This window comes from Mus caroli, unplaced genomic scaffold (genome assembly GCF_978045245.1).
Source record: "Mus caroli unplaced genomic scaffold, Mus_caroli_1 scaffold_7, whole genome shotgun sequence".
NCBI lineage: Eukaryota > Metazoa > Chordata > Mammalia > Rodentia > Muridae > Mus > Mus caroli.
The window spans coordinates 119174483-119188883 of record NW_028227262.1 but is presented as its reverse complement, the minus strand read 5'-3'; the positions used below and the strand labels follow the sequence as shown (position 1 = coordinate 119188883).

Below are 14401 nucleotides of genomic sequence, written 5' to 3'. Positions count from 1 at the left end.
TGTAATAGCACCAGCACTGACCACATGGAGTTCTGTTCACTTGTGTGCCTCCCCTCGGGTTTTAAGCTCTTCCAGGACAGGGGCAGTGGGACTTCAGCTGCTTCTGCATCTCCGTTTGATAGTACAGTGCATGTGAGAGGTATATTGAGTTCTATCTAATTATAAAGTATAAAGAATTTATTTTTATTTGTTTGTTTGTCTTGAAACAGTATCTCACTGTGTAGCCCTATCTGGCATAGAATCTACTCTCCAGATGTGGCTGGCCTTGATCTCTCAAAATAAATGAGAGATCTGGAATTTATGCAGTACAGTCATTTTGGGAAAATAAGTTGGAAAGGTACTTCTGGTGATATAAATTCCAAATCGAGGAATATTTGATTATATGAAGTAGTGTGTAGAGACTCTACTAAAACTTAGACATGAAGCTAAATACAATTGTAGAGATTTCTAACAGTGTAGAGGAATTGTGTAATATGTGTGTATACATATGTATTGCATTTCTATAACTAACATTAAACAGTTGGAACTAGTGCTAAAAGTCTCATAATTTTTTGTTTAGTGAATAAAGTGCTTGCCTAAGGACCAGTTTGGGTCCCTCAAAATGTCTGTAAATGCCAGGGGGCACAGCAGGCTGCCTGTAATCCCGGTTCTGGGAAGGCTAAGGCAGTAGGTCGAAGAGAAAGCTGTCCAGTCAGACTAGCTGGATGAGAAATGAACAGAAAGAGTTTTCCTCAGTCAGCAAGAGGAAGGACGTCAGCCTTGGGCCTGCCTTCATGCGCACATACCTATGCCCTTACACACATGCACATACACACAGACATAAGTGAAAATAAATCTTAGTAAAAGTACAGAATTTCAGTACTGAAATATATAGGTGAGAAGTAAGCATTCTCATTTCAGGAATATACCATGAATTTATGCAAATCAGGATTTATAAAAGACATCTCTATAAGAATGTGTAAAATTGGAGTAGGCATTTACTGAATGAAATTCCAGATGGCCAACTAACAAAAAGTGCTTGACTTGGTTGGGCATGGTGATGTATACCTTCAATCTCTGCATTCTTGGAGGCAGAAGCTAGAGGATCTCTGGGAGTTAAAGGACAGCCTGTCTACATAGTGATTTACAGAACAGCCAGAAATACACAAGGAGACCTCATCTAAAAAGATTTTTTAAAAGTGCCCAATTTCTGGGCTGGAGAGATGGCTCAGCCATTAAAGGCTAGGCTCACAACCAATAAGTGCCCAATTTCATCAGCAATGAGAGAAATGTGTGTTCTAGTGTGAGATAGGTTTGTAGACTAACAGGAAGTACTAAATGGGAGCAATGACTGCCAAGTATTGACATGAACGTGGGATGTTCATGCTGTTGGTAACTACGGGAATTGTTCTAGCCATTTTGAAAACTATGGCCTCATCTAATAAGGGTTTCCTTTAAGACTCAGGAATTCAGTCTCTGGATTTATAGCCAACAGCATTGTGGCCCCCCTGTCCACCTGAAAACATGTATGAAAATGTTTATATCAATAATAGGCCACAGATTGAAAGCACCTAAATGTCTATTCACAGAACTAGACTGAGTGAGTAAACTGGGCTGCACACTCCTACAGAGATGCCACTCAACAGTGGAGATGAGCAGACTGCGCACACCATCCTCAACAACAACAGAAAGGGAGGGAGCCTTGGAACAATCATAAATAAGAACCCAAAAGAATATGTACTATATCTTCTTATTTTGGTTTTTTGACACAGTGTCTCTGTGTAGCCCTGGCTGTCCTCGAATTTGCATTGTAGACCAGGCTGGCCTCAAACTCAGAGATCCTCCTGCCTCTGCCTCCCAAGTGCTACAAAGGCATGCTACTGTCTCATTTTATTATACACTTCAAATATTATTTGGGAATGCACACTTAGATATGGCAATGTATAATAAAACTATAGAGAGACCACTCGTTTTATGATTGACAGAAAAATTAGTGGGTTGGAGAAATGGATCAGAGATTAAATGCATTGGTGGCTTTTGTGGAGGACCCAGGTTTGATGTCCAGCATCTGTATAGCAGCTCACAATAATCTAAGGTAAAGAGGTGCATCGGAGGGTGCTGTGAGCATGAAGGGAGGGCAAGCTTCTGGAAGTTAGTAGTACCTACACTAATAGGCTCAAAGAAAACCATGACACCCCCATAAAAACTTTAAAAAATTTAAGCATTCTTTTTTGTTAAAATGTATCACACTGTGGCCTTATATGTGTCCCTTTCTGTATGTAACATTTCAGTAAAAATTTTATTTTAAAAACATACCCTTTTCTAATAAGGAACAAAATCTAATGATTACTTTATTGGTAGACCATTAACAAGAAACCAAGAGGAAATATCTAATTTTGAAGTGAAATTTGACCAGTGTCCTCACTGAATTAAATTAAGCAAGACTAATCTCTTCAGTATCATCTCTTCTATTCAACCTTGTTCTGTTAAATTTCAGCTAAAACTTGAATAGGATAAACAAAAAAATGTATTTGCTGGGGAGCTGGAGAGATTAAGAGCACTTGATGAAGACCCTGATTTGTTTCTCAGCACCCACACGGCAGCTCACAATTGTCTATAACTCCAGTTCCAGAGGCTCTGACTTCTTTTTCTGACTCACTTAGGCAACTTGGTATACGTATAGTGTACATACATCTAGGCAGTCGTACACATAGAGAAATAATCTTTAAAAAATAATTTTCTGGGGGCTGGTGAGATGGCTCAGTGGGTAAGGGCACCCGACTGCTCTTCCAAAGGTCCAGAGTTCAAATCCCAGCAACCACATGGTGGCTCACAACCATCCGTAACGAGATCTGGCTCCCTCTTCTGGAGTGTCTGAAGACAGCTACAGTGTACTTACATATAATCAATAAATAAATCTTTAAAAAAAAAAAAATAGAGCCGGGCGTGGTGGCGCACGCCTTTAATCCCAGCACTCGGGAGGCAGAGGCAGGCGGATTTCTGAGTTCGAGGCCAGCCTGGTCTACAAAGTGAGTTCCAGGACAGCCAGAGCTATAAGGAGAAACCCTGTCTCGAAAAACCAAAAACCCAAAAAAAAAAAAAAAAATTTTCTGGACTGCACCCTGGGGAAGCAGAGAAAGAAAATCAGGAGTTTGAGGCTTGTCTAGATGTGGTGGTACATGCCTTTAATCCTTTCACTGGAGAGACATAAACAGGTTTCTAAGAGTTTAAGGCTAGTCTGATCTAAAGACTGTATTTCAGGTCAGCCAATACTATATAGTGAGATCCTGCCTCTAGAGAGTTAAAAGCTGGCCCAGACTATATCCCGAGACCCTGTCTCAATAAGGAAGATAGGAAGGCAGTAGTGCTATGAGGGGTGTGTAGTTCAGTTGGTAGCACACTTGCCTTTCATTCATCCCCGACACTGTGAAAATTGGACATGGTGACCCCTATCTGTAATCCTAGCGTTCTGAAAGTAGGAGTAGGAGGATCAGTAGCTTAATCATCCTGGGCTGTGTAGAGAGTTTGCGGTGATCCTGGGCTACTTAAGACCCTGTCTCAGGAAAAGTTCAAAATACACACTTTCATACACATACTTAGGATTATAAATAGTCCAGTAGTATAGCTCTATAATAGTTATATTTGTAAATATTTGACATGCATGTTTCTTTGACCCAAAAATTCTATTTCTAGATTTATTCATAATTTTCATAGGAATATGTAGAAGAAACTTTAGTCCAGTATTACTTATAATAATGAGAATATTGGAAATGACCTAGTCATCTGTTGCATAATCTCAGAAAACTAGCTGGTTTCTGCTACAAAATCAACCCACCTCCCTAGTTACCATAACTCCTGTTTACCCCTGAGTTAGAACAGATGCTTGCCTCGGGAAAGAAAATGGCTCAGCTGTCCAGGTCCCACAGCTACGTGTGTCTTCTGATGTTCAGATCACCTCAGCATGCAGGGTCATTTTTCATTCCTCACTTACACATTTTTACATTGCGTGGTGTGTGTGTGTGTGTGTGTGTGTGTGTGTGAGTGAGTGATATGTATGTTACAGGAGTTGGGTGCTGGTCTTTGGCCTTGGCTCTGTGAATCTTTACTTCTGAGCTCACTCTGAAACCTACTCCTCTGTTTTCTAGTGAGAGTTTTGGAAGCAGGCAATCCAAACCTGTGGATGATTGTATCAGCAGAAAACTTGGTGGAGGACTCAGAGACTTTATACTAAAACTAAATTTCATTTTGTTAAGGTCAAGGAGCTGGCCACATGTGCTTGGCTTCTGCCCTGATACATTCCTGTGATTTTTTAAAAATGAAATAGGAGTCGGGCGTGGTGGCACAGGCCTTTAATCCCAGCACTTGGAAGGCAGAGGCAGGCGGGATTTCTAAATTTGAGGCCAGCCTGGTCTACAGAGTGAGTTCCAGGACAGCCAGGGATATACAGAGAAACCCTGTCTCAAAAAACCGAAAAAAAAAAAAAAAGAAAAGAAAGAAATGGGTTTCAGCTATTTGGGAGTCACTCTTGGGCTATAGGAAGGGGTTCTGTGGAGAAAGAACTTAACCCTGTGCAGCTCTGAAGGCTCCTTGACAGAATGGTCAGCATTGATCAAGTACTGGTCAGATGCTCTTACCCAGCCATTTAATTAGCCTAGATCACGAGAACAGCAGAAGTTAGCAGTTAGATTAACTCACCACTATCTGGGAGACACGGGAGCTACAAACTTAAAGTTTTGTAGCAGCCACATGAAAAACAAGACATTATGTTAATATTTTTATTTAACCCATATCATTTTATTATATCATTAATGTAGAACTGGTAATTTTACTTTTTTTGGTTGTTTGGTTGTTTGGTTGGTTTTTTGTTTTGTTTTGTTTTTCCGAGGCAGGGTTTCTCTGTGTAGCCCTGGCTGGCCTGGAACTCACTTGCAGACCAGGCTGGCCTTGAACTCAGAAATCTGCCTGCTCTGCCTTCCAAGTGCTGGGATTAAAGACATGCGCCACCACTGCCCAGCAATTTTACATTCTTTTAGGGATGCTAAATTTTTGAACACAAATTCCCGTTGGGCCCAGCCACATTTCAAGTGTAGCCAGGAATTACTGCATTATGTTGGGCAGAGCTAGGCTGTAAGCCCCAGAGACAGTGTCACTGGCCCAGAACCTGTCATAATAACAGTTCACAGCTGTTGTCCAGTAATTTTGGGGCTTAGAATGAATGAATGGGTACATTTTATGTCAAATCATCTTTTCATTTTGCCCTAGTGTTTGATCCACATGTTATGTTCATCGCCAAAATGGTGGTAAGCCTAGACCATGTTTTCTGCTCTGTGTCCATTGAAAGTTCTAGAATGCTACTGTCTTTCTTTTCACATTTTCCCAAAAATGTAAAACCTAAGAATTATCTAACGCCTTCTAGAAACAAAAAACATGAGAGTCTTCATTCCTGACCAGTGAACATAGCAACTGTTTTACGGTTGTCTTGCTAATTCCTAGATGCATTTGTACCTTGCAAAGATCATTACACAATCTAGCTGTCCCCTAGTCACACTCGCCCTCGCCCCCTTCTATTCCTTTGGTGCTGGAGTTTGAAGCCAGGCTTCCCACGTGCTCAGCGCCTGCTCGCTGTTGAGCTCCACGCCATCTATCTTGGAAATACTGTGTCAGAGTCCACAGAGCCGGTCATTGTTTTAATCATTCCTGCCACTGTTTACTTTGGCCTAAAGTTAAACCCAGGGAAACTTTTAGATGTGTTGTATTTTCTGGCTGTGTCACGTGATGTGGGTAATGCAGGATAATTGTACATGCTGTTTGCCTTTGAGGAACTTTTACTCTATTTGCAGGAAAAAACAAACATGAAATGAGTGGAGAAGAATCAGTTAGAAACCAGTTCCATTCTCAGCCCCCTTCAGTGTTTTCTGTGAGCCTTACACTAGGTTACAGGAAAGTGGGTGCACCTACATTTCTCTTTCCTCACATAGCTCTCCACCACCTGGAGAGATAGACATGTAAGCCAGTGAGCACTTAACAGTAGCACACCTGTGAGGCACAGGGCCGTCCCCAGCACAGATGAGGAAACAGATTCAGTGGAAGGTTGTGTCTACACCAAGGTCCTGGACGAAAGAACTAGGATGTCCTGGGAGCCCTTGCTCAGTCTCCCATAGCTTACTCTCCTGTTCTCAGTGTGCCAGAAGGAGACTTAATTCTTCCCTTACACCAAATCATAAATCATTTGTAAATGCCCAGTTGCCTGAAGTCGACTTGCCTGGCATTGGACTCATATTTACAAAATACAGTATTCCCATCTCGATAACTTTAGGTCTGCCCTAACATTGAACGGAGGCTGCTGATCCAGAAGAACCTAAAGGGACATATGGTAGATTTGAGAGCATTTCTACACTGGAGAATTAGAGAGCAGGTGGCCTAGGCCAAGGTCAAAGGAAGGACTCCAGGCTTGCTGGGCAATGAGGCTAACAGCTCTAGTGAGTAACTGAAAGGAAGTGGTTTAGCATCAGAGGGCTCTGAGATGCTTAACCTAGGCCTTAAGAGCTGTCAGTGATTTACACACAGGACTGACAGGACAAGAGTGACTAAAAGATACATTGTTGCTTTGTTTTTCAGGTACTCTAGTTCTGTGCATAGCATTTTAATTCTTGTTCCAAAGTTTATCATATAAAGTAGAGTTTTTGCTTAAAAAGACACAAAAGGCCTTACTAGGTTGGTAATAAATACTAATTAGTAAAGCATATTTGGTGTCTGGCAGTGTACTAAGTACTAGTGGACATTATACTATCATCAGTAGCACATAAAATAGAGATATCTTTAGGGTAGTAACAAATGTAGTGTCATCATAGTCCATATCCTATTGCAGCTTGTTTGGTTCTGTAACTATTTAAGGACTTCTGTAGACTGTTATAAGAAGTTGTAAGGATAATTGAAATATAAAGTAGTGGATTTTTTTTCTCCCTTTAAACTGATCTCAAAATTAGTTTAAATGAATTATGTATATAATTCAGTCATTTACTTATTGTATACCAGGTTTTAGCCAAGGGCCTTAAATATGCTAGGCAAGTACTTTACCCACTGGAGCTATATCCCCAAATTGCCTAGGTTGGTCTTGAACTTATGCTGTGAGCCCAGGCAGGCCCTGAGATGATGGGTCTCCGACCTCAGCCTCCTGAGGACTTTTGATTCCAGGCTTGTGCCACAGGTCTAGCTGGTGACAGAACTGAAACCTCAGGCTGTAGCTCAGTGACAGAATGCTTGCTAACCATGCACAAGGCAAGCTGGATTCTTGCTATCATAAAGAAAAATATTTAAAATCTATAACTTGCTTCCTTCCTGTTTGACAAACTTTGTCCTTGGCGGGGAAGGTTGTGGGGAAGGGTCCTGGAGTCCTATCCAGAAAATGCTGTCTTTACCCATATCATGGAGCATTTCAGAGGTTAGGTCTTACCTACAGTTTTTTATTTTTGATCATTTTGAGTTTAAAATTTTTCCATAATAGCTTTTCTTAGTAGTAGCCTTAAACAGAATATAAGATGTTCTTTGGGATAAATGCAGGATTTTCTTTGAAAAGTTTTGGAATGGTATTCAAAGTTTAATTTTGCTCTGAGTACACGAGAGCCAGTTTTCTTTTTAAGCGTATACTTACATGTATGTGTTTATTTAGACATGACTCATGCATGTTTGTGATTACTCTCTCCAACAGTCACAGTTTAATCTAGCTTGCCTCTGCTCTCACTGAAAGAGGACGAGATCTGATCTCTGACCTTAGCGTCTGAAGCAGTAGGCCTCTCTTGCTTCTCTTGAATTCCATATTGTCAGTCATTTTCTTGAGTTTATCATGCTGTGTCACCTCTCCTGGGAAGAATCTTTTAGTCTTTGAAATTTAAAAATCGTAGGAAATAAAAATGGAGACTAACTCCCTAAAATCTTAAGTAGTCTGTGTAAGTGCATAAAATAAGCTAGGTAAATGACATACATGTGTGTTAGGATCCCCCCCCCCCCACTCCCTTTGGAAGTTCAGGTGGTTGTTACTAATTCTGTTTCTGCTCCTCATCTGAAGCCTCTTTTGGAAAACCATCCTCTTCTTCTTTAGGCCACAGACCTCCCCCAGCCCGCAGTGGACACCGTTGTGTGGCAGACAATACCAATCTCTATGTGTTTGGAGGGTATAACCCAGACTATGATGAATCGGGAGGGCCGGATAACGAAGACTACCCTCTCTTCAGGGAGCTTTGGCGGTATCATTTTGCAACAGGCGTGTGGCACCAGATGGGCACAGATGGCTACATGCCCCGGGAATTGGCATCTATGTCACGTAAGTGCCAGCAGTTTTGAAGTTTTGACTTTGTGAACTATCTGAAATGGCAGGTTTGTTGTCACTTGTCCCTTCTTAATAACGTACACTGTTGCAACATGATGAAGCGTTGTCACGGAATAGGTATTTCACTGTGGTGGTAATTCAGAGTAATGACTCAGAATCTGGGTTCCTGGGTTTGAGTCTAACTGTATAATATTGGATTGCCAGATGAGGTTTTAACTATTTACCTGTAAAGTGAGACTAACACCATCTCAGGGTCAATATAAAGTATTACATATATCCTAGGGAAAATGTAGTCAAATGAAAAGCTGGAGTTGCAGCTATAGTAATTAATAGCTATTAAATGAAGGTCTTCACTTCCTTACAGCATCATTGTGATACAGGTTTCTACAGTGATTGCCATTGTACAAATGAAGAACCAAGGTTTGAGAGGGGCCCTGAGAATAGATGACTAAAAGTAAATGCTCTGAAGCCAGACTGCTTGGGATTGAATCCCAGCTCTTTTTAGGAAACCTTCAGCAAGCTATTTAAACTCTTTTTACAGTACAGTGGTGCATGCCTGTAACCCCAGCACTTGGGAGGCTGAGACAGAAGGATTGCAATGAATTGTAGGCTAGCCTGGGCTACATAGTGATTCTGAGGCCAGCCTTAGCTACATAGCAAGACCTTATCTCCGGAAAATAGAGGAGTTAAAAAACAAACATTGATTACTTCTGTTTCTGTTTAGCATCTCTAAAAGTGGAAATGGGTTCATTGCTTAATGATGGAGTGCACCAAGCTCTGGATGCAGACAGAAAGGGAGACAGGAGAGAGAGGAAAGTAGTAATGAAAGAGAAAAGAGAATAACATTTACAGCTCCAGCCTCAGGGGTGTTTGAACTAGCTTTCCTAAAGTCCCACTAGAATTAAATCCAACTCCTGACGGCACTGGAGTACAGACTTAACTACTGCACTGTGTGAGTTAAAGGATTGTGGGGAGGGGTTTTTTTTTTTTTAAGATTTATTTATTTATTATATATAAGTACACTGTAGCTATCTTCAGACACTCCAGAAGAGGGAGTCAGATCTTATTACGGATGGTTGTGAGCCACCATGTGGTTGCTGGGATTTGAACTTTGCACCTTCGGAAATGCAGTCGGGTGCTCTTACCTACTGAGCCATCTCACCAGCCCTGTGGGGAGGTTTTGTTTGTATGTTTTTATTTTTTGAGACAGGGTTTCTCTGTGTAGCCCTGACTGTCCTGGAATTCACTCCGTAGACCAGGCTGGCCTTCAACTCAGAAATCCACCTGCCTTTCCTCCTGAGAGCTGGGATTAAAGGTGTGCACCACCACTGCCCTGGGATTGTGGGGAAGTTGAGGAGCTACTGAAATGAGAGGGACGAGGGAAGGAGGGAGGGAGGATTGTGCACAATGTGGCAAACAGAAAAGAGAAAGGTAGAATACCAAAATTGCCTGCAGGATATTGGTGGTTCTTTTTATCTGGTAGAGGATTAAACTGGCAGAAACTATAGTTTAAAGCCGGGCGTGATGGCACACACCTTTAATCTCAGCACTTGGGAGGCAGAGGCAGGTGGATTTCTGAGTTCGAGGCCAGCCTGGTCTACAAAGTGAGTTCCAGGACAGCCAGGGCTACACAGAGAAACCCTGCCTCGGAAAAGAAAGAAAGAAAAAGAAAAAAGAAAGTATAGTTTAAAATGTAAAGATTATTCCTCTGGCAGAGATTGAGCCCTTAATCCCCATTCCAGTCCTATGGGGTCTTTTCTAAGACAAAGATGATAGATCCTTTTCCTCTGTTTTGCTGTGTATTTGAGCTGTCTTGAACAGCAATGTATTCTGTAGACTTGACATTGCTATGCACATTATTTTATTTAGTGAATTGTACAAGTGCGTTGTGGCTGTTTATCATATATCTAGCAGTGAGCCGTGTGAGAGTTGTCCATCTAGTATTAACTAAGCCGTTTCTTTTGCAAAATCCTATAGTTAGATATGTGTGATCTTAGATCATTAAAGTAGACATGTTTGAGCTTCTCAGGTGGTCTGGGCTCATGGGGCAGCATGCTACAGATAGCAGTGCACGAGTGGAATGTGTGCTTCTTCCTCCCCAGTTGTGCTGCATGGAAACAACCTGTTAGTGTTCGGAGGTACAGGCATCCCGTTTGGTGAGAGCAACGGCAATGACGTCCATGTCTGCAATGTGAAGTACAAGAGATGGGCTCTACTCAGCTGTCGGGGGAAGAGGCCCAGCCGTATATACGGACAGGTACTGCCTGCCATGGCAGGTCCACGGCCGTGCACTTGCCTTGCGCTTGCCTCATGTTTTGTGCTCTAGCAACAGTGTCAGAATCCAGTGTTGCTGTGGTTGCAGTGGAGATGGGACTTGATGGGGCATTTCACTTTCTGGTGTGAAAGTATAATTTATGGATCTTACATTCCCCCCTCTTCTTGTCACCGTTCTGGGCTGTGTGTTGAGTTTGTTTTCCGTGTGTAGGCGAGAGGACAGCCTCAGGTATTGTTCCTGAGGAGCTGTCCACCTTTTGATTTTTCTCTCTTTTTTTGAGATACTGTCTCTGGCTTCTGGGGCTTGCTGATGAGGCCAGGCTGCCTGGCCAGTGAACTGCAGGGGCCTGCCGACCCTGCCTCGCCAGCCTTGCATCCTGGCCAGTGAGCTGCAGGGGTCTGCCGACCCTGCCTCGCCAGCCCTGCATCCTGGCCAGTGAGCTGCAGGGGTCTGCCGACCCTGCCTCGCCAGCTCTGCATCCTGGCCAGTGAGCTGCAGGGGCCTGCCGACCCTGCCTCGCCAGCCCTGCATCCTGGCCAGTGAGCTGCAGGGGTCTGCCGACCCTGCCTCGCCAGCCCTGCATCCTGGCCAGTGAGCTGCAGGGGTCTGCCGACCCTGCCTCGCCAGCTCTGCATCCTGGCCAGTGAGCTGCAGGGGTCTGCCGACCCTGCCTCGCCAGCTCTGCATCCTGGCCAGTGAGCTGCAGGGGTCTGCCGACCCTGCCTCGCCAGCCCTGCATCCTGGCCAGTGAGCTGCAGGGGTCTGCCGACCCTGCCTCGCCAGCTCTGCATCCTGGCCAGTGAGCTGCAGGGGTCTGCCGACCCTGCCTCGCCAGCTCTGCATCCTGGCCAGTGAGCTGCAGGGGTCTGCCGACCCTGCCTCGCCAGCCCTGTGTGTACAAGTACATCTGACCACTCCTGACTTGTTTGGATTGTTGTTTCACAAAGGTGTTAGGAACTGATCTTGGGCCTTAGGCTTGCACAGCAGCATTCTACCCAGCAAGCCATCTTCCCAGGGCCACTGTTTGCTTCTAATCCAACTTGAAGGTCAGGAGCTAGATCTACTTGGAAATTTCCTTAACTACACCAACCTTTAGTAATGTGGAGCTTTAGCATGGTCTGAGGCTGGTCTGATGACAGAACTCTCTGAAGAACTTTATCTCCAAGAAGTATAGCTCATAAGAGACTGAACAGGAGTTTGAACTAAGACATGTAGAGATTGTGTAGGTCAGTGTAAAGATATCCAGAAAGATAGTTGGCTGCCCTATAAACAGACTTTAAGACAAGTAGCTGCACTTACAGTAGGCACTGTGTGGCATCTGGCTCAGCTGTCTGGCACACAGGCGTGGTTAAACACTTCTGAGCTCTAACTTTGAAAGAGTCCCAGATCACACTCTCTCCCAGCACACAAGCTCTGAGAAGCAGCCGTGGCAGTGCTTCCGAGTAAGTCCTCCGAAGAGGAGTCTGGTGGAGAGTGCCAGCTCTGCATTTCATACTCTAGGATGATGCTAGCTTAGTTTCCTGTTGCTGCTGCTTGGAGTGTATTTCTTCTCACTGCTTAGAGGAGAAGTAGCTTTCAGGGGGTGTTCCTGTTCACTGTCCCTACTGTCGTGACCTTTAAGAGTCATCTGACAGATTCCTTTCTAGGTAGAACTGGCAAAGCTTCACCTTTGTATAGGTGAGGGGAAAACAGCCCCTGAGTTCTGTACAATGCCTTAGTCATTTCTTCATTCCTTCGTGGACAAGGGCTCACGTGTTGCTGGTCCCAGCTTGAGATCAACTTCATGACAGTTGGGATGATTAGGCATCTGTTAGCTCACCTGGATGAAGGGCCTGAATTTTAACCTTTCAAAATTGTTCATTTATTATTATTATTAGAGTGTGTGTGTGTGTTGTGTGCATGTGTGCGTGTGTATGCACAGATGCCACACAGCCCACAGGTATAGGTTAGGGAACAACTTCTACAGGTTGGTTGTTTCCCGTCACTAGATTCTGGGGATGAGCTCGTATATCAGGCTGTAAGGCCAGCACTTTGAACTCAGTGGTCATCTCACCAGCCTTTTTACCTTTAGTTTTTTGAGATTTTGATGTGATTTTTTTTATTTGTTTGCTTATGTTTCCTTTTTGTTGTTTTGTCTTTTTTGTTTTTCTTTTGTTTCATTTTATTGGGACAAGGTCTCACTTTGTAGCTCAGTTTGTCATGGAACTCACTATGGAGCACCTAATCTACCCTCAGACTTCAGATCTTGCCTCAGCCTCCTGAGTACTAGAATTATAAGCAAACACTATCACACCTGAGTCAAAATTTGACACTTTATTTTATTTTTAGATTTATTTTATGTGTATATGTGTTTTGCTTGCATGTGTGTACTACATCTGTATGTAGTGCCAAAGAAGACAGACGAGGGTGTGAGATCTCCTGGAACTGGAGGTACAGGATGTTTTTGACACCATGTGGGTGCTGGAAACTAAGTTCAGGTCCTCTGCAAGAGCAACCGGACTAAGTGCTGAGCCATTGCTTCAACCCTGATATTTTATTTTTGTTTATGCAGTGTGTGTGCACAGGTGCCTGGGGAGCTGAAGTCACAGGTGGTTATGAGCTACCCAAATGGCTGGTGGGAACTGACTCCAGTTCTCTGGGAGAACAGGAAACACTCCAACTACTGAGACAAGTTTCTGCCCAAGATTCACACAGCTTAAAGGCTGAAGAAGAAGAGGCCAGGCGGGTGTTCATGCACACATTTAATCCCAGCACTTGAGAGGGAGAGGCAGATGGATCTCTGAATTCATGGCCAGCATGGTCTATAGAGTGAGTTCTAGGACAGCCGAAGCTACACAGAGAAACCCTGTCTTGAAAAACAAAAACAACAATGACAACAAAAACAACAAACAAACCTAAGAAAAAGCAAAAAGAAGAGAATTTGATAAACACGGTTTGGGGACATCTGTGCTAAAGTATTAAGGACTATTTCTCACTCACCTTCCACAGGCCATGGCCCTCATCAATGGGTCCCTTTATGTCTTTGGGGGAACAACCGGCTACATCTATAGCACAGACCTGCACAAGTTAGATCTCAACACCATGGTGTGGACACAACTCAAACCAAACAACCTGTCCTGTGACCTGCCGGAGGAGAGGTGAGATGCGGGGACTGAGCACTAGCCTTTCTTGCTGAAATCTGACCTCTTCCAGAGCCTTAGCAACATGAAGAAGGGAAGTCGCTGGATCCAGACTGGATCCAGACTAGTAGAGAAGAAAGGTCTGCTAATGAGAATAGAGTATTTTCCTATAAGTGTAACATTTTTAATATATTATTTCTGTTGTCCTTTAGTAGTAAGAGGCTAGCAATGTTTGAAAGAAACCAATAGTAGCAGTTACCACTAAAAGTCATACTGAGGGTCAGTGAGTATTGACTGGAAGAGAGTATTCCCTCTCTTCAGACTGACTGGGTGTCTTTTGTTGCCTTAAACGTCATGTCTCCATTTGCTGTACTCTAGTGTCCTTGCAGTAGGATGCTGCTGGGCTGCCTGGGAGGGAACTTGGGAGATGGAGATGGTCCGTAAGGCAGTTCTTTGGATATAATTTATGCTTTGATCACTGGGGCATTTCAGGGAAAGGCGAGCATTTTCACATAGTGGCCTTCTATATACATTGTTGCCACTGGGAAGCTGAAGCAGGATTTTCTTACCTCAGCCTTTAATCCCAGTACTGGGGAGACAGGCCAGCCTGGACTGCAGAGTGAGTTCCAGGACAGCCAGGGCTGCACAGAGAAACCCTGTCTCAAACCACTATGCCACCCAACCCCCGCCCCACCCCTTCGT

At 43.6% G+C, this 14401-nt stretch overlaps 1 protein-coding gene across 2 annotated transcripts in view; it reads left to right on the top strand.

Annotated features, from left to right (window-relative positions):
• Klhdc10 (kelch domain containing 10) overlaps nt 1-14401 on the top strand; it is a 55252-nt gene that overhangs the window by 31126 nt on the left and 9725 nt on the right. For both annotated transcript variants that reach the window (XM_021164781.2, XM_021164780.2), the window contains 3 exons: nt 8078-8299; nt 10408-10562; nt 13569-13717. In XM_021164781.2, the coding sequence (XP_021020440.1) occupies nt 8078-8299; nt 10408-10562; nt 13569-13717 (526 nt within the window). The remainder of the gene's footprint in view (nt 1-8077; nt 8300-10407; nt 10563-13568; nt 13718-14401) is intronic.